Here is a 25232-nt window from a genome sequence, read left to right as displayed (position 1 = left end):
CGTCGTCCGATTTTGACAAAACATGTTTCATTTGAAAGGTATTACTTTATGTAACTTAAAAAAATATTGAAAAAAATTGGAAAAAAATGTAAGATTTAAAAAAAAAAACCTTAATTTTCGTATCACACTGAATAACCACAAAAAACGGTAGACACGGTGTATAATTTCGATATATGATTTTTTTAAATTAAAGAAAAATAAATGCATGATTATAAACTAAAAACCGAATCGAAATCGAATCAGTAGTTTTTAAGATGCAAGTTGTCAAAGTTGGCTTAGTTTGTTTATATGGTCGCTTATAATAGTTATAATATAAATTCCTTAGCCAGAAAGTCAGAAACATTATATTTTTCTTACAGTTAAAAGTATGCATAGGTAATAGACATCATTATAAACATTTTTTTACAAGGATATAAAAATTTCATTCCTTAGAAACCCTTACAAAGACGATCCAATAAAAAAAACTGCCTTTTTTTTGTTTTTAGTAACAGACATCGCTACGCTCGGCTTTCCAAGGGATGAATTTTTTATATCCTCGTAAAAAATTGTTTATTATGATGTCTATTACCTATGCATACTTTTAACTGTGAGAAAAATATAATGTTTCTGACTTTCTGGCTAAGGAATTTATAAGCGACCATATAAACAAACTAAGCCAACTTTGACAAATTGCATCTTAAAAACTACTGATTCGATTTCGATTCGGTTTTTAGTTTATAATCATACATTTATTTGTCTTTAATTTAAAAAAATCATATATCGAAATTATACACCGTGTCTACCGTTTTTTGCGGTTATTCAGTGTGATACGAAAATTAAGGTTTTTTTTTTAAATCTTACATTTTTTTTCCAATTTTTTTCAATATTTTTTTTAAGTTACATAAAGTAATACCTTTCAAATGAAACATGTTTTGTCAAAATCGGACGACGTACAAAAAAATGAGATTTTTTTTCGGTTTTCGTAACCGACTCGCTACGCTCGTCGTTCTAAGGGATGAAATTATAATATCCTCGGAATTTTTAATTTTATTTTGATGTGTACTGTTACTATGTATTTTTCTGTGTCCGAAAAACATATTATTTCTGACTTTCTGGCAAAGGAATTTCAAAGTGGCCATATAAAGCGATCTTTCCCAACTTTGGCAACTTGTATCTTAAAAAATGCTGATCTGATTTCGATGCGGTCTTCAGTTTTCAACTAAAAATTTATCTGTCTTCGATTAAAAAAAAACTTGTATATCGACATTGTACATTTTGTCTGTCATTCTTTGAAGTTATTCAGTGCGAGACGGAAATATAAATATTATTTTTTTCTTACTTTTATTTTAAATTTTTTTCTTTGTATTTTTTTTTAATTACACAAATTAATACCTTTCATTTGAGATACGTTTTGTCAAAATCGGACGATACAATAAAAAGATAGAATTTTTTTCATTTTCATAAAACACCTCGCTACGCTCGGCTTCTTAAGGGATGAAATTTCGATATCCTCGGAAAAAATCGTTTACTATGATGTCTACTATCACCATGCAAAGCGACTTGCTTCCATCCAAAAGTGCAGCTTTCTTTTCATAACTAGTATGACTATTATTAAAATAAGGTAGTAGTGCCACTCAAGGAGTAATTTTTGATATAAATCGCTTTAATATCGTAAATGTGTTAATTTTACTTTAAAATTTGTTTTCCAAATGAGCTTCTTAAAAATTGCAATGGTATTTCTGTCATTCACAATATTCGAATTATTCGTTTTATCCGGATTTTAACGAGCAAATTATCCGAATTTCAAAATCAGCGGATATATCCGGATTACAATACAAGCCCTATTCGGTGTCACTCCTAAAGTAGGTACTTACAGGCGACCGTAACGACATATGTCAATTAGGGACGCAGTTATTTGTAAAAACCGGCCAAGAGCGTGTCGGGCCACGCTCAGTGTAGGGTTCCGTAGTTTTTCGTATTTATCTCAAAAACTTCTGAACCTATCAAGTTCAAAATAATTTTCCTAGAAAGTCTTTATAAAGTTCTACTTTTGTGATTTTTTTCATATTTTTTAAACATATGGTTCAAAAGTTAGAGGGGGGGGGGGGACGCACTTTTTTTCCTTTAGGAGCGATTATTTCCGAAGATATTAATATTATCAAAAAACGATCTTAGTAAACCCTTATTCATTTTTAAATACCTATCCAACAATATATCACACGTTGGGGTTGAAATGAAAAAAAAAATCAGCCCCCACTTTACATGTAGGGGGGTACCCTAATAAAACATTTTTTTCCATTTTTATTTTTGCACTTTGTTGGCGTGATTGATATACATATTGATACCAAATTTCAGCTTTCTAGTGCTTACGGTTACTGAGATTATCCGCGGACGGACGGACGGACGGACGGACGGACGGACGGACGGACGGACAGACAGACATGGCGAAACTATAAGGGTTCCTAGTTGGCTACGGAACCCTAAAAATGAGAAAGCCTTATACGGTCAACCGGGGTGGCTTTAAAACGCAGGGGTGACTTTGAAAATTTAGTTTTAAAGTCATACTGTAAGTAAATTCGCGATTTTCTATGGTAGATTTACAAGAATATTTATTGATCTATTATCTATCTACTAATTACATGAACAGTTTCAGTAAATAATGAATGATGTTAATTTTAAAGCCGTTCAAATACCATCAAAGTAACCCCAAATTTTCCTAAAGCCACCCCGGTTGACGTAGCTCTCCCGCTCTTACAATCCCGTACTTGTTGGACCTTGGTCGGTTTGGTCGTCTGTAGACAGTGTAGACACTAATACACTCGCCAACTACAGTTGTGTATTCCATGTAGATACACCAAGGGCCCAATTCTCAAAAGCTTGTAACTTATTGTAATAATTTTCTAGAAATGTAAGTACATTATGCAAAATAAATAAGATATTTTTATTGCAGATAAAAGCTTTGACATAGATGATGAAGATCTAGCCTTCAAAAAAATATATATAGAGAAAAAACTACCCCATATCCAAGCGATTCTGATGACCTTGAGTTGGATGTAAGTGCTTATAGTGTGAGAAAGCTGTATAAAATATAATCTGCACTAATTTGTATAAATATGTGTGTTACTTAATCTGTGTGAATTTGTAATAGTGATATGTTTTTAAATGTTTTTAAGGACCAAGATGCAGTCCTTGAGAGAGCACAACCCATGCAATCCATTTATAGTGAACCGGAACCGGACGCGATGTGCCCTTGTTCATGCAAGCGTAATATAGTTGCAGTCGTTATAAGAAAAAAGTTAGAACAAGTTCCCGAAGAGAATTTACGGGCTTGTTTAGAAGATCTCGAAAATAAAATAGAAAAATATTATTAAATGTGTGTCAAGATTATGTGTACTCTATCATAATTATAGCTTCAGTGTAAAAGTCAATCATATTTTGGTACATTCGTTAGTGAAATATCGTTATAAAATAAGGGTTATTCCACTAGTCAGAGTTACCACTAAGTTGTTACCAGTGGTAACTACAATGTTATTTTCCCATAGGCAATTACTGGAAAGATTATATCATAAGATTCATAAGTTTTGTTTTATTTTATACACATGTAAAGCATGACCAGAAATATATGACTACGCGCCATGTAGCGGAATTTCATTAAAACTATTTTCTTCATAGTCATCATACTATACTGAACTGTCACTCCATACATCAGAATAACAGCGCACTCCTGCCTGACAATAGTTATTTATATTTCTGGTCAGGCTTTAGTTTCTTAACCATACTTACCATATCCAACGCGATCAATGTTATTTTCACCAAATCTAATGGCAACAGCTGAGACTGTTTCCTCACCTTTAATTGATTGGCCTCAATGGCCACTGCGTAAGAGTCGTTAGAGGTGCACATTGACTTGCCTAATATCAAGGACGATAGATACCGGGACTGACAAAGCCCATACAAAAGTTTACCTCTGAAATGTCCCATACATTTCCGAGCGATTATTTCCGAAAAAATTAACAATATCAAAAAATGTTAGTAGTAAACCCCTATTCATTTTTTAATACCTATCCAACAATAGGTATATCACACGTCAGGGTTGAAATGAAAAAAAAATCTCTCCCCACTTTACGTGTAGGGGGGCGGGCACCCTAATAATGTTCTCATGCAATGATTAGTTGGTTTCGATTTAGCTTAATATATTTTTTGTTCTTATTTATGGTGTCTGTATTTAGCTCTGCCGTGAAAAATATTTAAAGAAATAAGGAGGCCGTTTCATCATCGCCACCAGTACAAAACAAGGTCCCACGTAAGAAGAAAATAAACATCGACGACTTCGATACAGGCACAAGCTTCATGAATTTTAGGCTGTGTGGAAGTAGCAAGTCTTCAAACCTAGCTTATTAAATTGTCATTCTCTAAAACCATGCTTTAATTTTCTACAAATATTAACGCGAAACGAAACCCAGTACTCGCTGTCCCGATTATACATGACGTCGGCACATTATTGCCATATGAAAACGATTTGTAGCGACACTCTTCCAGGGTCAAATAAAAACTTGTCAGGCTTTAGTTACTAAAAAAAATCCGGATTTAATCCGGAGTTCGGATTTTGCCCTAAAAATAATCCGAATATCCGGATTTTATATTATTAGCAATCCCTAGGTATAACCCAATCCTTTCAGAAAATATTTACTTTATCACAAAATTATTTTAAACTTTCTTTTTGACATCGAAAAGGCTTTAGTTTTTTACATACCGAATAACTTTATTTCGGTATCATGATTCCTTTTAAGATAATTACATTATGTATAAGGTAAGGAATAATATTTAGAATACCTAAAATATGACAAATTTGCATTCTATTCAAATCAGTACGAGTATACTTCACGGAGTCCAAAACTATACGCAAATCAGAAGTCCAAAACTAGAAAAATATAGATAGAGACTATAGAGAGCGATTGCGGGCGCCGGTCGGCTCGAGCCATCGATTTAAACTTCCCTAGATACACTATCGCCTACAAATTCGACACTCAAAAGTGTCCGATCGCTTAGTTGCAAAACTTGCAAATGTGTGCGTCTAGTTGACAAACGAAAACTTCGCAATGTAGTAAAAACTACTTTAATTTTTTTACAAAAACAACGTTATTTCTTAGTACTTAGAGTTCAATTTCAAATGCAAGCAATTGGCGGTTATGACATTAATGAATGTGATCATCGCGAAAGCCATAAAATTTTATGACCGCAGATCGCAGGTGTGCATATTTTTAAACAAATCTACGTCTTATTGCAACCAACATAAGTTTAATTTCGTTCGCGCTGCAACAATCTAAACGCCATTTTTAAATTGGGAACGAGGATGGACAGAGGCATCATGGGAGTCGCGCTATGAGATGAAAGGCGAGAATGAGGAAATTTGCGGTATTTTTGCGAAAAACTGTTTAAATATATATATATATATGTGTGTGTCTATGTGTGTGTATGTATGTTTATAAATAAATAAATAGAAATTGGGGACACCTTACACAGATCAACTTAGCCCCAAACTAAGCAAAGCTTGTACTATGGGTACTAAACGACGATATACATACTTAAATAGATAAATACATACTTATATACATAGGATACATCCATGACTCAGGAACAAATATCTGTGCTCATCACACAAATAAATGCCCTTACCGGGATTCGAACCCAGGACCGCGGCTTAGCAGGCAGGGTCACTACCGACTGAGCCAGACCGGTCGTCTAATATATATAACATATGTGTGTGTGTGCGTGTAGTGAGTGTATGTGTAGCGATTATGTGAAGGTAAACAGTTGAGGGATTGTATGTGGTGTGTGTGAGGGATGGTGCACTTGGAGAATATGAATTAAGTAGCTATTAAAACAAAGAAGAATTGAATGATGACATTAATTTATTATTCTACGTAATTTCTTTCAAAGCTTTGTGTGGGTAAATCTTCTCTCCGCTCCTCAGCTATAATCTTGCGCCATTTTTCCCTTTCAACGTCTTGTTTTGGGAATCTGGAATAAAAACCTTTTTTATTACTTAAAAACGAATTTGCTATTCCCGGGTTGTTTCTTTTTATAATTAAAGTAATTTATAAGATATGTATTAATCTTATTGAATTGAAATCATTTATTTCAGACTTATTGGTCCATAATAATAAATAAATACATACACTAATAATATGAAATAGGCTTCTTTTACAAAAAATATAAATTAGCGACTCCATCATTCCATTTTTAACTATGTTCCACTTCATCCATCTTTTGTCGCCGTCCGCTCATTACTAGTATAGCGCGAGAGAAAGAGACAAACTGCGTAAGACCAAATCAAGGAATTTACTTTAATTATTCTAGAAAATAAATGTTTTTAGTAAGTTAGGAAGCCATTTTGGCCACAAATGCATAACATTATAAAATTATTAACAATTACTTACCGGAAATACGATACGTCATCCTTTTTTAACGTATATAAGGTGTTATTTTTGCACTTTTTTACGGAGCACTTAGGCATGTTGCCGACACGGCGGATGAAGCGCTACTGACCGCCCAATTGTGCTTAGAACATTTTTAAGCACAATTTGCTGCGGACACATTCTAAGCCGTGATGGTGCATCTAGGTAGTTTAGATCGATGGCTCGAGCGCGAGTACTTGCGCCGCCGGCGTACGCGTCTGTGTGCGTGCGCCACGCGCACACACAACTTTACTATACAGGGCCTCTCTGTGGGTTCCGCCCCCGTCAACGCGACGGCGATAAAGACCTAAAAATCTGAATTCGTGCTTGCCTCCTGTATCGTCTTAATCCTTTAATGATTCCGTTAACGTGAAACTTTAAGTAGACAGGTTTTATGAAGACAATTGGCCGGTGAGCCCTACAATTTTAAAATTTGCCGCCCTTTATACATGGTGTATATTCTATGCTGTTTCTTCCTATCCTAATAGTTTCAATATCAAGCATACACTATCACTGCACGTTCGCTGTTTATACGCCGAAAGTTGCAACTCAAGTAAATGAAGTAAACAAAACAAACAACCTACCTTCACCTTCATTGCCGGCCGCGGCCGGCCGGCTAACCGAAACAGAAATATACATGAACTTCGTGTGAAAAAGAGACAGCGAAAGGCGGCTCGTGCGTCGGCGAAAACGTTCGGCTCTGGCGCTCGCTACAGTCGCTATACCTACTCCCGCGCGGCTCGGAACGAAATAATATTGGTTTTAGGAACGCTAAAATTCTGTTCGTTCATTTAAACGTTACTGTAAGGAACTGTTCTTTGAGGGAACGAAATAAGAACCGAAACCGAAATTATTTTGTTCCCACTGAACAAAATTTATAATGAACCGTTCGTTTAGGGAACGATATAAGAACCGTAACCGAAATTATTTTGTTCCCATTGAACAAAATTTATAGGTAACGGTTTAAGAACGATATCAAATGGTATTTGGGAACGGGTTCCGATCCCTGTTTCAAACACATAAAATGTCGAAAAGTGGTAAACCACTTTTTTTCTGACTGTACAAAAAATCCAAATCGTGTCGTCGTGTCTAAATCGATTGATTAAATATGATGAAACTTTTGACTTTTGTTGCGTATATTTAATAGTACATTGTGCAAGAAGACGAGGAAGTTGAATATTACTAACGAGAGTAAGTAATATTCATACTCCCCGAGTTACACGCAATGTTTTTCATCACACTCGCAATGTAAAAAATATGTAAATAGATGTAAAAAAAGTTAAGTACGGTACAAGAAATTTCATTATTCCCTTGGGAGAACGATTTTTCTATAACTCACGCTCCGCCTGCGTGCAATAGCACATTTAAAGTGCAGGTGTGATGAAAATATTTTTTCTACTCTCGAATGTTATTCGTCATTTACAGGGTCGTGCATAGATCTTTGAAATCCTACATAAAAGTCTATTCCCCAAAGCCAGCTCCCGCTGGCTTCCGAGCACGCGCGCAGTAACAAAAAAATTGAAAACGCATTGTTTGGCTCTGTAACCATGGCAACGCATTGTTATAAAGATACTGCGCGCGTGCGCGGTAAGCCGGCGGGGGATAGCTTTGAACAGCTCTGCGCTGGCAGTGCAAAATACAGGAAACAGCGTGAATTTCACTAAAGTATTCTAGAAAACTATTTAAAACTAAGTGCATGGTCGTAGAAAAAGTATTCTATGCAACGGTGTTTAACTGAGTCAAAAATACTCGTGGCGTCTTTATTATCAATTTTCGGCTTCGCCTCAAATCGCCTCACCCAAGCCACTCGTTTTTTAGGGTTCCGTACCTCAATTAGGAAAAACGGAACCCTTATAGGAGTGTCAAAATAAACGTTTAAGAAAAAAATCCTTTTATTTTAAATTTTACTTTTCAGATCCATCCCAACAGAAGAGGCAAAGGCATTTGCGGAAAAGAATGGACTTAGTTTTATTGAAACTTCCGCTCTGGATTCTACTAATGTGGAACCTGCATTCCAGAATATTTTAACCGGTAAGTTACTAAGGAAAACCTACATTTTATCATGTTAAAGTACTACAAGCCCAACAAGGTCCATTGATCACGTGCAATACATTAATCTGCTATGTAAGGTTTTGCTGCGTGGCCTATATGACATAAAAAATTCACACGAAAACTATAATATTTTTAAAAACTGATTTTGAGCTTAACTTTAGTAAGTTAAAATGTTGGCTTGAAGAAAAGTCATAAACTCGTGTCTTATTTTCATTGTACATATTTCAATTTTGGACCGTATGCTTGTTTGCCACCGACGTAGTACAAAAAAATATTGTTAGGATCCAGATCTAATTATGAGCATCGAGCCGCATTTTGTGTATGAGAAATCGCTCGTTAGTATATCGTCACTACTTTTAAAAAAGCTTGTATCTTCGTCTGTCAATGAAAAGAAAATTGTAGTAAGTATGTATGGAATGCATATAGACTTACTGCGTTTTAACTTTGAGGAGCAGCGTGAGATACGAGATTTTCTTAAAGAGTGACGATATGTTTTAAGCTTTCCTATGCGTAAGCGTCATCATACGTTAGTATGACTATATATAGATGTGACTTCACTCAAACAATCTTACAATGTATACTGCAGCTAAAAAATATAGCCTACTTGATATTTAACATTAAATACCTCGCAATCGCTAAAACTCGTCGCACGCTTTTCTCGCGGTACAAAATCCTGTGTTCCTTAGTGTACACCCCTTTAACATGTATGCTTGGCTGTTGCAGAGATCTACAGGATCGTATCGCAGAAGCAGATGCGGGACCCGCCCGAGGGCGACGGCGCGGTCATCCGCGCCGACGCCGAGCCCGCCGAGCACACCGCGTCCGACAGCGTGCGCCGCCAGTGCTGCCAGTAGACAGGTATTCACCGACCTAAACCTAATTATACACGACCAACCAAATCTCGGCACCAAAAAAGGCGGCAAACTTGAAATTTGTAGGGCTCATCGGCCAAATTTTAGTCTTCATAAAACGCCTGTCTTCCTCCTAAACCTTGGCGTTGGCGGAATCATTGATGAACCACTGGCCGCACCTCTTGCTTTGCGAGGCAGTGCGAGCAAGTTTGTGTTGCCTGAGCAAATTTGCACGTCCAGATGACGGCTCTCAGTCAGCTGTTCAAAATAGTTCTGCACATATTTATTCCCGTGGCACGTAACTTACGTTAATACTTCTATTATAGATGTCGTTGGCAGTCTCCATCAGTAACGCTGACGGTAGTGTCCACTTTTACTATGACGTGACGAACGAAAACAATTTATGAATGGATTTCTTTGAACCTAAAATAATAGTGCAAAACTATTATCCGAGAGTTGTGAGATAGATACAGGGAATCTCTTTCTATTCTAATATCTAAAATAACTTATATAGATAGACCGTTACAAACAAGGGGCATTATGATGGAATAGGAGCGTTTTAGTTTTCTAGAAATGGTTTAAAAATGTAACCCCTTTATTCATAACCTTGAAGTTAATAAGCACAGACCAACCCCTATAGACATCCATTACAAGACGACTCGCGGTCGCCAGCCTTCCTAGTATTTGCACTGATATAAGCGCGGGCGCTCGCCGTGCCCGATCAGTAGCGACCAAGTAACAGACCCGAAAGCAGCGCGTGTTTTTCGCACTAAAAAATTGGAAAAGGGTATTTTGATGCCTTAAAGATGTCCACCTGTAGTGTGAAATGGTGTGGAAAGGTAACAAGAAGCTCAAATTTAAAAACGGACGGCATTACATTCCACAAATAAGTCATATTTATAATTTATTCAGAGCCGGCATAGGTCAACTTACATTGGCCACTTACGCGTCAGTAGAGGGACAGTCATACTTCTGTCCCTTTTCATCTGGCGCGACTGCCCGCCGTCCTTGAAACGGCCAATCACAGCGCGCTTAACACATTCCCCGCCCGCTCCTCGCACCCCAAACACTGGTGACTCGTATCGCGAACAAAATATACAAGATTTCTACTCTATAGGAGGTTCTCTGTGTTAATAAGCCTCTAATAATAGTTTGTCCCTTTCCGATGTAAGTATTGGTATAGGGACAAACTATTTTTTTGGATTGTCAACTTTTGTTATTTATAATGTTCGTGTTCGCTCTTTTACAGAAAGTCCAGTCAATATAGAAAAGCCGGAGAGAAAACAGTTGGAAACACTGAACGCAACCATTACGAATCATTCCCAGACAGTGGTCTAATAGTCGCCCACTCGCTATCATCACAACGCGGCACGGCTCTCACGGCCTTAGCAGAGGAAAATAGGATTCTTCGTATTATCTCATTTCTTTTTGACCAGCCTAAATAACTGAATTTATCAATTATGTCGTTGTCAGATAAAATGTAACAAATTTGTTGGTTGACAATAAGGCGATACTCGAATTAAGGCGCAATATGAAATCGCATTTTTTAATAGATCTTATCTAAAACTGACACATTAAATTCCACGTGATGTAAACACAACAAGAATATTCTTTTATCGAGGTGGCATCGACATATGGATTATGGACATGACAACAGTGTGTAGATATTCTAATTAATTTTTGACGTGTAAGTGTCCATCTTGTAAGAAACTATAACATATTGATGTGTCATGTCGAGTAAATAGACTTGAGGAAGTGGCCTATTTTTCTCCATTCGTGCAGCCATATCACAATAGAAGTAATTCTAGTCGTATATTGACTGATTAAACATCAGTTTTGGTGCTCAATGCAGTGTGGGCGTGTTCAATACTCTGCTAAAATGACTTTTATTGTGGCCATAGAGTAGAGCTTTCGTTTAGCGAACAATGAGAAGCAAACTTAAACAGCATAAGAGTGGCGCATGTAGATAGCTTGTATAATTGTCGATTTATCGGTATCTAAGTATCTAGTGTCCGAACGAAAAAGTTAAATAATTGTTACAGACTTTATAAACTAGAGAGCTTCAGTTCGCACTGAATGATTTGGCGCTCTTAACAAGTGATTTAATATTGGATTTAATGTTTATTTAAGGGAGCAACGTTTTTCTTTCGACTTTAGTTTATAGTTCATGTTATATCTATTTATTTAGTTAATTAATGCATAGTTATCTCAACCTGATTTAGTTGGCGTTATGCTACTAGATATATTGACATTTCCCTTTATAATTATAAACAGAGCAATAAATTCGGGTGAACGAAATTTATAATTAATGTTTTAAAAGAGTAACTGTTAAATAGCACACAAATAAATAGCTTGATATTTAAAATGTCTTATTGTTTTCGTATTACACTAGCGGTAGTGTCAAGTAATGAATAGCTTTTTTAAAGGGACGATTTTGTTTACGGATATTATGTGCCTTGGACATGGCTGGTCATGTACATTTTTATTGAAGCTTTTAATTAATTTTTGCCCTTGTTCTGGAAAAGACCGGGTGGCGGGTCGTCGCCGGCCGTACACGGATTCAATGTTTATTTGACACGAGCACGTAAAAATTCAGTTTATTAGATCTAAATTAAAACACCAATAATTGTAAGTAAAATCATATTCAAATTATGAATAAAATGCAAAAAATATATAGCGGAGGCCATACACATCTGTATGTTATTGAAGTCAATGAATAATTTTGACGCATCAAGTACAAGCCGGAGAGTAAATGAAACAGTAGACAGATGATGTCGGTCCGTCGCCGCCGAGCTACGAGTCCGTGTACGGCGGGTGTGACGGAGTGCGGCGCGGAGCGCGGGCGCGGGCGCGGGCGGCGCACACTCAGCCGGCGGCCCCCGCCATATGCAGGCCGCTGGTGCATTTCAGTCGCCCGCAACGACTGCTCGCTCTTACAAGGCATGTCTTTAATACTAGACTTGTATCTTCACCTATAAATGGTACCTACGAACGCATAATAAAAACCTTAACAACAACAGCGCATACACAGTCTCCGTTCCATCATGGATGAAAGATAGCTTAACATAGAATTGTAATATAAGCTTTAAGGATTGCTAAGTAAGGTATTTGAAAATTGATCGTCGACAGCCCGAGGCTCCCTACGCGCCGTTCTGCCATTGTGGCTTGGATTATTTTCGATACATGAATATGCGGTGTTCGTATTAAGAAATATATAATTGTATTATGGTCTTTACATATGCATGGTTATTTTTTTAGTGCCTATCTGTAATTACTTTATTAAAGACAAAGATAATAAAATATAATGTAAATTTGTTGGAGTTTGATTTCTAAGTTCTTGTATATCCTACTACGTCTAGTGATCTGATGACAATTTTGACTTTCTTCCTTATCCTTAATTGTCGGGTAGACTTGTCGTATAATGATAATTATTTAACTGAATCTATAGTAAATATACATTGTGCATGTGCAACAAGGAAAGCAAGGGGTATATTGATAACAAATGTTATGATTCGCGACAGCCGCAGGCAGGACTTCTCTGAAGTAACTAGACTTTGCAGATGCGGCTAGTTGGTAAAGTAATACCTCTACGTAGGTCGTTTAGTAATACAACTAATACCTCTAGCAGGTATAGCAGTTAACTATGTAAAACTCGTAGAGAAGAAAAACAGTTACGAATCGTTCGAAGGCGTCATTACGCTCATGATTTCTTAATGATCAGTTTTAATTTATCAATAAAATTGTATATGTCACTAAAACCGTCTATCTACCTATACCAAAATGAACCAAGGCAATTCGATGATGCATCCAGTTCCCGGAAACCCGGAACATTGGATTTTCCAACGACATAGGAATCATCAAACTAATTTCGATTAGAATATGAATGTCAGCGGCCGATCGTAGAATCCGGCAGAATATGAGATTCTTAGGCATATCGTGAAACGCCGCCAAATCATGAAATGCCTAAAAGTTGGCCAGGCATATTACGATGTGCCTGATAAACAACACGGCAGATCGATTAAAGCAACGCATTCGTCGATATTCCTAGCTCTATATCGAGCACTTCGTAGAATAGTTTCTTTCTTGGCCATTGGTGGCGCGGATGGCGGCTGTGTGCGGCGCTTGCCTAAGTCCACAGATCAATACAACAAGATGGCCCTTACAGGGCGACTCGCGGTCACCAAACATACGACAAATCAGGTTTATAAAAGTTTGAACGCGTGCGACACCGATCAGTAGCGCCCAAGTATACGACCCGCTAACAGTGTCCGTGTCCGCTCGGGAAAAAATCTTAAATAATCAATTTTGGTTGCAAACAATGGTCTCTTACAGCATAAACTGGTGTGGCAAGTCTTCTAACACTTCTACATGTAAAAAAGATGGAACAACATTCCACAGTTAAGTCAAATTAATTATTTTGTTGAATATTGTTTATTGTCCGCGGAGTTCATTTATACTGGTCAATATGGTTGTTCTGAGCGGCGCCGAGGCGCGTCCATCCCTCTTTACCGAATTAACAATGTGATATGCTATCCCTTTCACGTAAACGACTAGGCATGGGGCCATGTTAGTTTATGTCTGTTGCGGGAACTTCGTACTGCCGTTCGTACCATGTGCTACCATTTTATGAAATATAAAAGAAAGCAGATTTGTAATAGTGAATAATTATCTAGAATCTGTAGAGTCTGTAGTGGTATTTAGTTCATTGATTAGTTTAGAATATTTAGTTGGTTATTTAACTTAGTAAACGTAAGTAAAAATGCACAGTTTAGTTATTAGTTACTAAAATGATTTTTATTGAGATGCTATCACAATTATCATCCTCCTTGCGTTATCCCGGCATCGGCATTCGCCACGGCTCATGGGAGCCTGGGGTCCGCTTTGGAAACTACTACCAAGATTTGGCGTAGGCACTAGTTTTATGAAAGCGACTGCCATCTGACCTTCCAACCCGAAGGGTAACTAGGCCTTATTATAATTTAATTATAATATTATAATTTGTTGCAAAACAAATTCACCACAGTACTGGTACCGGTACCATTGTCTATAATAGACATGTCCCATTCCCATCCCTACTGCTAATCATAAAGGCGCGCCATTATTTGAAACGACCAATGGCAGCACCGTGCGCGCCCGCCTCACCCCGCAAGGATTGGTGATTTGCGTCTCGAACAATATCGCTTGCATTTGGCTTCTAGTGGGGTGTTCTGTGCCTAAGTCACTTCGCGGTAGATGGTCGACCGTAACCGTAACCGATGGTTTTATTTTAATCTATAATTTAATTTTTCTACTCGTCGACTTTAATCTGTCAATTAGGACACCACAGACTAAACTACAGAGTGGGGCCTGTAACAAAGGCGAAGAATTGAACTCTAGGCTATTTTCCTTATACTGATCAACATTTGTTCGGTGACTTTTAAAAATAACTTTTATTTTGATTTTTATCACCATTGAAAGTTTTTTCTAAGAGGTAATGTATTGCGAATTCTGTTAAGTCTAAAGTATGACAGACAACGTCAATGACAACAATAATGGCGTACATTGAAGCTAATATTTATTTTGTATGAAAAATTAAAAATTTAAAGACTTCATAATCTTTAAAAGTCACTGAACAAATGTTGATCAGTATAAGGAGAATAGCCTACAGTTCAATTCTTCGCCTTTGTTACAGGCCCCACTCTGTATACGTGCTGACTTTTCAGTGTTGGATAGTCTTTGACACTTAGTCAACCATAATATTTCATTACACTTCACTTTAGTTAACTAAAAAAAATTCAAAAATAAAATTTCATACAAGTTCTATACTATTTTTTTTTCTACTGCCGAACTGTAATTCGTCATTTACAGGGTCGTGCATAGATCTTTAAAACCCTACATAAAAGTCTATTCCCCAAAGCCAGCGTCCGCCGGCTTTCCGCGCATGCGCGCAGTATCGAAAAAACCGAAAACGCATTGTTTGACTCTGTAACCATGGCAACGCATTGTTATAACGATACTGCGCGCGTGCGCGGGAAGGCTTTGGGCAGCTGAGCTGACAGTTCAAACCTTTGCGTCAAAATACAGGAAACAGTGTGAATTTCACGAAAGTTATTCTAGAAAACTACTCAAAAGTAAGTGCATGGTCGTAGAAAAAGTAAGTATTGTATGCAACGGTGTTTAACTGAGTCAAAAAATACTCGTGGCGTCTTAATAACAATTTTCGGCTTCGCCTCAAATTGTTACCCACGCCACTCGTCTTTTTTGACCTCTAAACGCCTGTTGCATAATAGTATTTTATGCAACAGGCGTTTAAAGGAGGTCAAAAAAGACGAGTGGCGTGGGTAACAATTTGAGGCGAAGCCGAAAATTGTTATTAAGACGCCACGAGTATTTTTTGACTCAGTTAAACACCGTTGCATACAATACTTTTTCTACGACCATGCACTTACTTTTGAATAGTTTTCTAGAATAACTTTCGTGAAATTCGCACTGTTTCCTATAAGTATTTTGACTTGTTCTCTGCAATGTTTCTGCACTCACCCTGTCGCTCGCACTCCCCCGCGCCGCCGCCCGCCCCCGGCCGGCGCCTCGCGGCCCGCTATATCCCTTAAAGGCATCCTCACAATGCTTTAAGAGCTATATCGTATGCGTGGGTGCGCGGGGCGCCGGGCGGGGGCGGGCATCTTTTATGTAGGGTTTTAACGATCTATGCACGACACGGTAAATGACGAATAACAACACGGGAGTAGAAAAAATACTATTATCGAACAATCAGAGATGGTTATTACAAACAATTGGTTGCCAGGTAATTCGATGTTGATACAACGGTGAACGACGCTATTAAGATTAATTTTAACTTCAATGATAATATTTTTCGTCCATTGATGATGAAGATGATGACTCATAGAAAAAGTATTGTATACAATACAATAGTGATATAATATTTAAGCTTTTCACTCTCGTACCGTATTATACTATTAGGCCTCTCAGCAAGCTTTGTGGCCTAAACATGGTACTCGACTGAAAAGCTTTGTAAAGCATAGTTAATTTAGAATTGGTACGCGATGGGAGGAATTTAATTTTTAAATGAAAAGAAAAAAGTAAACAATATTTTTTATTGCAGAATATAAAAGATCGTTTATTAATTTATAGCGTGTCACATATATATCAATCATTCAGTATGTTTATGCACAAAATTACGGACTTTTCTGAAAATTGTATTCATCATCCTCTGAACAAGATTTTCATCCATCTTTTTTGTCTGTTGATTCCGTGTGGACCGCAAGGAGTGGATATTTTGAATTATTTTGCCACTATTATTTAATTGTCCTTTAATGAAATAATGATTTGGGCAATAATTATTGCCTAGTAGTTTTCTGGAAATTCAACAATTTAGCAATCATTGACCCAGACCAAGGGGATTTTTCACGTATTTGTTCACAGTGCATTTTCGCCGGTCAACGTCCATCCATCAATAACTTACAAACGCAAAAAGTTAGATCAACAAAATTTCTAATATAGAGTTATCAACGTATTAAAATTAAGATGTGATTATCAGTTTTTTTTAATTTTTAAATATATTTTTTTTATTCGTCGCTAAACGCGTGCCAATACTATGTTAACTATGCTTTATTATATCACGATTGTATAAAATTAATGTCTCACGATACGATAGTTTTATCAAAATTATTGAAAAGGATAATTTAATATTTGTTATAATATTAAATTATCCTTTTCCAATATTTAATAAAATACAAAGTATTTAATTAAATATTGTAAGGTGTACTCGGGTAATTCCGAACGTCGAAAACCGTCGGAAAATTCCGAAATTCAAATGATAATCACCAAGGATCGGACAAACGCCCGTCATTTCGAAAATGTAACCCTGTTCCGTACAGCAGAGACTTCCTTATGTTAAAAAAATTGTAAGTGTTTTATAAATTTATTGGACCATATAATTTATATCCAGTGACAAATTAGTTAATGATTATTATTACGAAAATTACTTTCGCCAATAAAATAGAATGACCAAAATTTTTTCTAAATTTTCAGGTGTGAGCCTATAACGACGTGAATTTAGGACCCATTTATGCGTTGAAAAAGTCCGTTCACAGTCTACGGACGTCATAGGGGCATATGTAATCGTTGACATTGGTATATTGTTCTCCCAATATGATTGTGCCTCGGAGTTAATTTTCTCATGAATTTGTTTCACGGTGATGTAGTCAGGATTCCTATTAAAAATTGCTTGAAATTTTGACATAGCTGTAGATCTAAAGGGCGATTCTCAGGGATGACGTTCGGTGCCTGATTTCGGTGCTGATTTTTATTTACTACTTTATTGATATGTCAGTCAATTTACTAAAATCTAGCCTAAATATAAAAAATATTGGTGGTGGAGGCCTCCATTAGAACCTTATAGTTTGTAAGAAATTTGACATTTTAAAATCACCGAAATTATGTATGGGCACTGTAATCAATTTGCCCCACCGAATTCAATTTTTTACACATTATTCCACATATCAACTTAATATATAACGTATTATTCAATTTATTGATATTTTTCATTTTAATTCGATGAAGGGTCATGTAAAAAGGCTCATAATCACGCAATTTTACTAAATTTTACATAATAAATAGTCATGCATATAGCATAGGTAATATGCTAGTCGTTATTGAGTAGAGAATTTTGCACCCATAGTATGGCTTAATTTGCTTAGAAACCTAGTTATTAGTTTTTACAAAGTATATCGTACTATTTAAGTATGAAATGTTAGAAAATAATGGACATTTAATCAGTTTACAACGTGGCAATCGAAGTCGGTGGTCACTTTTTTTGATATCAGTGGTAAAAAAATCCACCGAAACCACGGAAATCAACTCCACTGATATCAAATTTTATAGCTTTTTTGGAGATAACTGCAATAGCTTGCATGATACAGAGGAGGTGTCATAATGACGTAATAACATACTTTAAAGGATTTATTAGTACCGTACATAACGACAAATGCACTTAAACTATGGGAGTAAATTGATCCACCGAATGGTAAAAAAACATGGGACCAAACCCTGCGAACGATTGAGAAACCTTCAAAAAGTCCCCTTTATAAAACGGTACTTGATCTCCTCTACACTGAATGGTTAAAACATAGCTAAAACTAACTATATTTGTGCCACTATGTCCCTAATCTACTAATTTGTAAGAATTCTGTCATGTTTAAAAAATTACACCGAAATCAGTCACTAGCCCGGGACACATGGTAAATTTGTCTTTGCTCGATGAGTTTAGCTGACATATTATTTTTATACAGAAAATATGATAGGGTAACTAATACCTTATACGTGAATATCTATAACAACTGCGATTAACAACTCCATCTTGAGTTATGATTTTTTGTTTTGCATATTCTGGGTGCGGGACATGCCCACCGAAGGTCATTTTCCGCATTAAATATTTTATTACTTATATTATACATATAATAAATAAATCATTTTATAGTGTACCAAATAGAACAGAGGCTAAAGATTATGCCTGAATTAATTCAGATTTTTAGAACAGTCCGTTTTGACGTTTTTTGCATTGGACACGTAAAAACGCGCCTCCTGAGAACTGCCCTAAAACTCCCGGGAATATTTTGTAAAACAGTCCTTATGTCCTTAACAATTTTAAATGCTTTTTTTATGTGTAACTTCGTCCTTTGTAGTTCAAGAATTTTTTGTGAGATGACTTGGAAATATTTTTTTATGTACAGAAAATATTTTTTTAAACTGGGGATTTTTATTAATTTCTTAATATTTCGAATTGCGGAAACAAATTTTTCGAAATTCATGAGAAAATTAACTCCGAGGCACAATCATATTGGGAAAACAATATACCAATGTCAACGATTACATATGCCCCTATGACGTCCGTAGACTGTGAACGGACTTTTTCAACGCATAAATGGGTCCTAAATTCACGTCGTTATAGGCTCACACCTGAAAATTTAGAAAAAAATTTGGTCATTCTATTTTATTGGCGAAAGTAATTTTCGTAATAATAATCATTAACTAATTTGTCACTGGATATAAATTATATGGTCCAATAAATTTATAAAACACTTACAATTTTTTTATTAACATAAGGAAGTCTCTGCTGTACGGAACAGGGTTACATTTTCGAAATGACGGGCGTTTGTCCGATCCTTGATAATCACCCGTGATTCCATAGTAATAAGGGTCCCTTTTCGGAATTTGCCGACGGTTTTCGACGTTCGGAATTACCCGAGTACACCTTACCTACTTATTATGTTTTTTTTTGCATTTTATGCTTCAATTTTGGACACCCTATTTAAGTATTGAATGATATGCCTGGGAATCACATGATCTGCTTAAATGCCACTGGCGGGTTTTACTGGGTGAAATAATGAAATGGCGGCGTTTCATGATATGCCTAGGAATTTCATGATCTGCATAAACGTCACTGGGCAAATCGTTAAGCGGTGAGTTTTGAACGATACGGCGAATGTTACTAAGCCAAATCATGACTTGGCGACGTTTCACAATATGCCTAGGAGTCTCGTGTTCTGCCGTATTCTACGATCGGCCACCAACATGAATATCAATACTTTTAGCAAGAACGATTTAATACTGGACTGACAAAGCCCATACAAAAAAGCGTACCCCTGAAATGTATGGGCCTTTTAGGCTTAAAACTAGATGGCGCTGTTTCGCAGCCTGAAAGCACACCTCGGACACTGGCAATCAAATATATGAAAGAGGCGCGTTCTTAGCACACAGTTTAAGCTCGTGTAGGTGAACGCGTACTATGCTTACAAGCATGAGTGACATATGACATCCCGACTGTTCGCGTTTTTGACAGGCGGTAACTGTGAGGTAACCGAGAGGGGGTGGACGGCACTTTCAGCGGGGAGTGGCCATACTGTACGATAGTACTCTTTGTTATACTGTGCTGAAAGTGGCCAAAATCATATTTTCCCCAAATATGTGTGCGTTTATTTTTCATAGGAACAAATGACATATTTCTTTATTTTGAAATCATGAACATGACATCTATTCCTGGTTATTATAGTATTTAATAGGTAGCGCTAAAAAAATCGAGGTACGATTCTTTGTACCTATGAATTAAGTATGTTTTTTTTTCTTTATTGGAGAAACAAACAGGAATAAATGTACATAAAACATAACATTCGAGTGGGTATAGGTAAACATACATCTACCCCCTTAAAAGTTCTCACTAAAACATATGGGTTATAAAATACTTTTTCTACTCCCGTGTTGTTATTCGTCATTTACCGTGTCGTGCATAGATCGTTAAAACCCTACATAAAAGATGCCCGCCCCCGCCCGGCGCCCCGCGCACCCACGCATACGATATAGCTCTTAAAGCATTGTTTTAAGGGATATAGCGGGCCGCGGGGCGCCGGCCGGGGGCGGGCGGCGGCGCGGGGGAGTGCGAGCGACAGGGTGAGTTGAGTGCAGAAACATTGCAGAGGACAAGTCAAAATACTTATAGGAAACAGTGCGAATTTACGAAAGTTATTCTAGAAAACTATTCAAAAGTAAGTGCATGGTCGTAGAAAAAGTATTGTATGCAACGGTGTTTAACTGAGTCAAAAAATACTCGTGGCGCCTTAATAACAATTTTCGGCTTCGCCTCAAATTGTTACCCACGCCACTCGTCTTTTTTGACCTCCTTTAAACGCCTGTTGCATAAAATACTATAACACTACACTAACATTAACAGTAGGTATTCTAAACTAAAATTAAATTTAAATTTAAATCATGCTTAGTTGACTTGACAAAGTTTATATTGATAGCAGTAGGGTAGGGTAGACCGGGGACAACTGAAACAATTTATACTTAATCGCTTGTAGCATTTTAATTTGAATAGTTAGGAAGATAAGAAAGTTATTTTTAAGAAGGAAATTTATTTGGCTTTTAAACAAAATTAGTTTTAAAGGTATGTTGCCCATGGTTATCTTGTATTATGAAATTAAAGAGGAAGCGGGAGAGTGGTTCAATTGACCCCACATGGTTGTCAATTGAAACACTATGCGAGGTCATTTGAAACACCCCTTATAAATTTGGGAAAAATAAAGAAATGTTTTTATTCATATCTTTATTAATGACTGCCGTGTTACAAAAACAGACCACCAAAAGATCACTTTTGTAGAAGACACTATACAATAAATATCAGCGCCTGAAGATTCTTTCAATATCTTGACATAAGAAACGTATGTAAAAAAAGAAATACTTGACTTTTAATCTTCTTTGTTTCGGTAACTTCTTACATATAAATTTAACATTTTGGTTATTATGAAACAGTAAGATATAATTCTATGGAATAGTCATAAAAAAATATTAATGTGTTTCATACAAAAGTGGGTGTTTCAATTATAACCTTGTTTCAATCATAACCAGTCCGTAGAACAACGGTGTGCAGTGTATGTAGACATTTTTGAAGATCTGTTGGTCACATTCTTCTGTTGTCAGGCCAGAGAGTTCTTAAATACGTTCATGCCAAAGATGTGGGTCGACAGGTATATGTAGGTATGTACCATATAAATATAATTCAGAACTAACTAACTTTCGACTACTTTTATATTTCACTAACTAGATACACACTTTATATTTCAATAATTATTTCTAATATCATTAAAGTCTAGCCAGGTATGTTCTATTTAACGTGTACGCGTGGTATAATATTACTTCACCTTTCCACCTACACATATTTTAACTAGATCCACTAAAAAAACAAAGGTCAAAAACCTTTTCAGAGTTGGGAACCCGTTACGCGGCGACAAAGGGCCGTCATGGTCCTTGGGCCGCCATCCTTGGGTGTCGGACATATGAGAACTAGAAGACATTGGCAGGCAGAAGGTCAACGTCTTGGGTAAACTCACCTGGCTCATCTGGCTATACATTGTAATGGCAATCTGCGTAAAAACCAAAATAACGTCTGAAAATGATCGATCTATTTGTATAAAGTTTGACATTATTATCCTGTGATAACGTTCAGCGAAATTTTCAACGGTTCTTAAACTTTTATAGCGGAGGCATAACAAATACCAGTATACAAGGCATTTTTTTTATTTCACTGAAAAACTTTTTACTTATTTCATTTTTTTTTTGTATTCGCTCTTCGCTCAGTGTTGTGGAAAACGAATCTTCTTTCTTTCTTCTTATTTTAGCAAAAAAACTGTATGTAAGTCAGGCACATACTAGGTAAGTATTTGATACGTATGCGTACTTACTACTTACAGTACTTACATACCTATTTATATTTACTTTACAGCTGCAATGTTTTATAATGATACCTACGTTTTACAAACGAAAGTCGTTGATTCGAGTTTGAGTCGTCATTCTATCGCGAACTTATGTCGCCAGTAGGTCACTAGCCTGTCACTAGGATGCTGCCTATCCTATCGTTAGTAGGAATTGCTATTTACGTAGTTGACATTATTAGCATGTCTACTTCGAAAAAGATAAACCTAGCTTAGTATAATGTATCTTTGCTCAGTGTGAACATGTTGGCGTTAGTGCTAGTTGTTTTTATAGCGTCTCTCGTATTAGACCCAGAGCCCAGGCCCGCCAGACCTTCCTCAAATTCTCAAGGATGAAACTTTGGGACAATGTAGAGTTCATATCGGCGGTTAATGTGTGCATATTTTCTAGTCCGGCCCATCGGCCAATTTTTTGCTATCAAGTGATGAAGGTGAAAAAAAAAGTGCTTACTTTCCTTAAATTCTCAAGGCTGATTTTTATATATGTGTTAGAGCACGTTGTTAGAAATTGGTTATCTTCAATGCCAGACCGTTTCCGCCGGCCATAACTTTTACCAGACGCGACAAAGTTGGCAAAAAACGACTCTAACTTACCTCATTTTCTCAAGGCTGATTTTGATATATGATACGCAGGGACCTGTAACTAGACCGTTTGTAAGCAGCCAGACCAATCGGATGGACCCAACCATCCGCCAGACCGACTTAAAGTTTCGATATGAGCATTAGTAGAATTGAAATATTCCGGGTCTATAAAAGCTAAAAACTTGAATTTTCTACATTAAGCTACGTGTATATTGTATACTTGACGTAATAAGCGACTTTCAAAAATTTTACTTCTAAGGAAATAAAAAAAATAAAGTTTATATGTGGTGCAAGATTAATTTTAAGCTATGAATTTTATTTACACTGCGTAAGTACATGTGTATTTTATTATAAATATAACTTTTACCAGACGCGACAAAGTTGGCAAAAAACGACTCTAACTTACCTCATTTTCTCAAGCCTGATTTTGGTATATGATACGCAGGGACCTGTAACCAGACCGTTTGTAAGCAGCCAGACCAATCGGATGGACCCAACCATCCGCCAGACCGACTTAAAGTTTCGATATGAGCATTAGTAGAATTGAAATATTCTGGGTCTATAAAAGCTAAAAACTTGAATTTTCTACATTAAGCTACGTGTATATTGTATACTTGACGTAATAAGCGACTTTCAAAAATTTTACTTCTAAGGAAATAAAAAAATGAAAGTTTATATGTGGTGCAAGATTAATTTTAAGCTATGAATTTTATTTACACTGCGTAAGTACATGTGTATTTTATTATAAATATAACTTTTACCAGACGCGACAAAGTTGGCAAAAAACGACTCTAACTTACCTCATTTTCTCAAGCCTGATTTTGGTATATGATACGCAGGGACCTGTAACCAGACCGTTTGTAAGCAGCCAGACCAATCGGATGGACCCAACCATCCGCCAGACCGACTTAAAGTTTCGATATGAGCATTAGTAGAATTGAAATATTCTGGGTCTATAAAAGCTAAAAACTTGAATTTTCTACATTAAGCTACGTGTATATTGTATACTTGACGTAATAAGCGACTTTCAAAAATTTTACTTCTAAGGAAATAAAAAAATGAAAGTTTATGCAAGATTAATTTTAAGATATGAATTTTATTTATACTGCGTATTTTATACATGTGTATTTTATTATACATTTAAAGAAGAAAAGTAAATTAAACTTTTTTTTCGGTCGTCGAACAAGGTGGTTTAAAATTAGTTTTAAGAACGATCCTTTTTAATTTGTGGGCGAGGGACCTCACATTATGTATAAAGGCACTATGTGTATGTTGCATATAATGTCAAATCCCTCGCCTACTACAAAAGTTATTTAAGCATTTATATAAGTTCAGTTAAAATGAGGTGGAAAGTATAAGTGTATATGTTGTGTACACACGTAAAGTATTTTAAACTTTTTATAACGGCATACATGTATTTGAAGAATGCCAAAAATGTATTCGTGTCTGAAAATTCAGCATCTCCGACATGGGTTATAACGGGGTTGATGATGTTCGTATTGAGTACAAATGTTTAAACTTCCTAAACTTGTAATTCTAAAGTTCGTCACTTAGGCCGGCAACAGACAATCTTAATTTTCATAATCTTAAAAAAAGATTTGTATGCAAACTGACAGTTCAAACTGACACTGACAGGTCTGTCAGTGTCAGTTTGCATACAAATCTTTTTTTAAGATTATGAAAATTAAGACTGTCTGTTGCCGGCCTTAGGTATGTTACCATGTTTTGTAGGAGAAAGGAAATTCGTTTAGTTATATACCGTTGTAACATTGATTGTTTACTTCTTTGAATTGAATATTCAATTTATAATGCACTGTACCAATTTGTTTTTTCCTTGTTTACGTTATTTATAATATAAAATTCAATTCGTTATTCAAGTTTTTAGCTTTTATAGACCCGGAATATTTCAATTCTACTAATGCTCATATCGAAACTTTAAGTCGGTCTGGCGGATGGTTGGGTCCATCCAATTGGTCTGGCTGCTTACAAATGGTCTAGTTACAGGTCCTTGCGTATCATATATCAAAATCAGGCTTGAGAAAATG

General features: G+C 36.4%; 1 protein-coding gene across 1 annotated transcript in view; it reads left to right on the top strand.

Moving 5' to 3' along the window:
- The window catches only part of LOC125240339 (ras-related protein Rab-11A), a 33703-nt gene extending 21052 nt beyond the window's left edge, over window positions 1–12651 (top strand). Inside the window, exons 4-6 of the mRNA XM_048148237.1 lie at window positions 8353–8468; window positions 9213–9347; window positions 10590–12651. Coding sequence (XP_048004194.1) covers window positions 8353–8468; window positions 9213–9343 — 247 coding nt within the window. The 3' untranslated portion in view covers window positions 9344–9347; window positions 10590–12651. The remainder of the gene's footprint in view (window positions 1–8352; window positions 8469–9212; window positions 9348–10589) is intronic.
- Window positions 12652–25232: the final 12581 nt, after the last annotated feature.

Source organism: Leguminivora glycinivorella, chromosome 2 (assembly GCF_023078275.1).
Source record: "Leguminivora glycinivorella isolate SPB_JAAS2020 chromosome 2, LegGlyc_1.1, whole genome shotgun sequence".
In the NCBI taxonomy this organism is placed as follows: Eukaryota; Metazoa; Arthropoda; class Insecta; order Lepidoptera; family Tortricidae; genus Leguminivora; species Leguminivora glycinivorella.
This window is presented reverse-complemented; position numbering and strand designations above follow the sequence as displayed.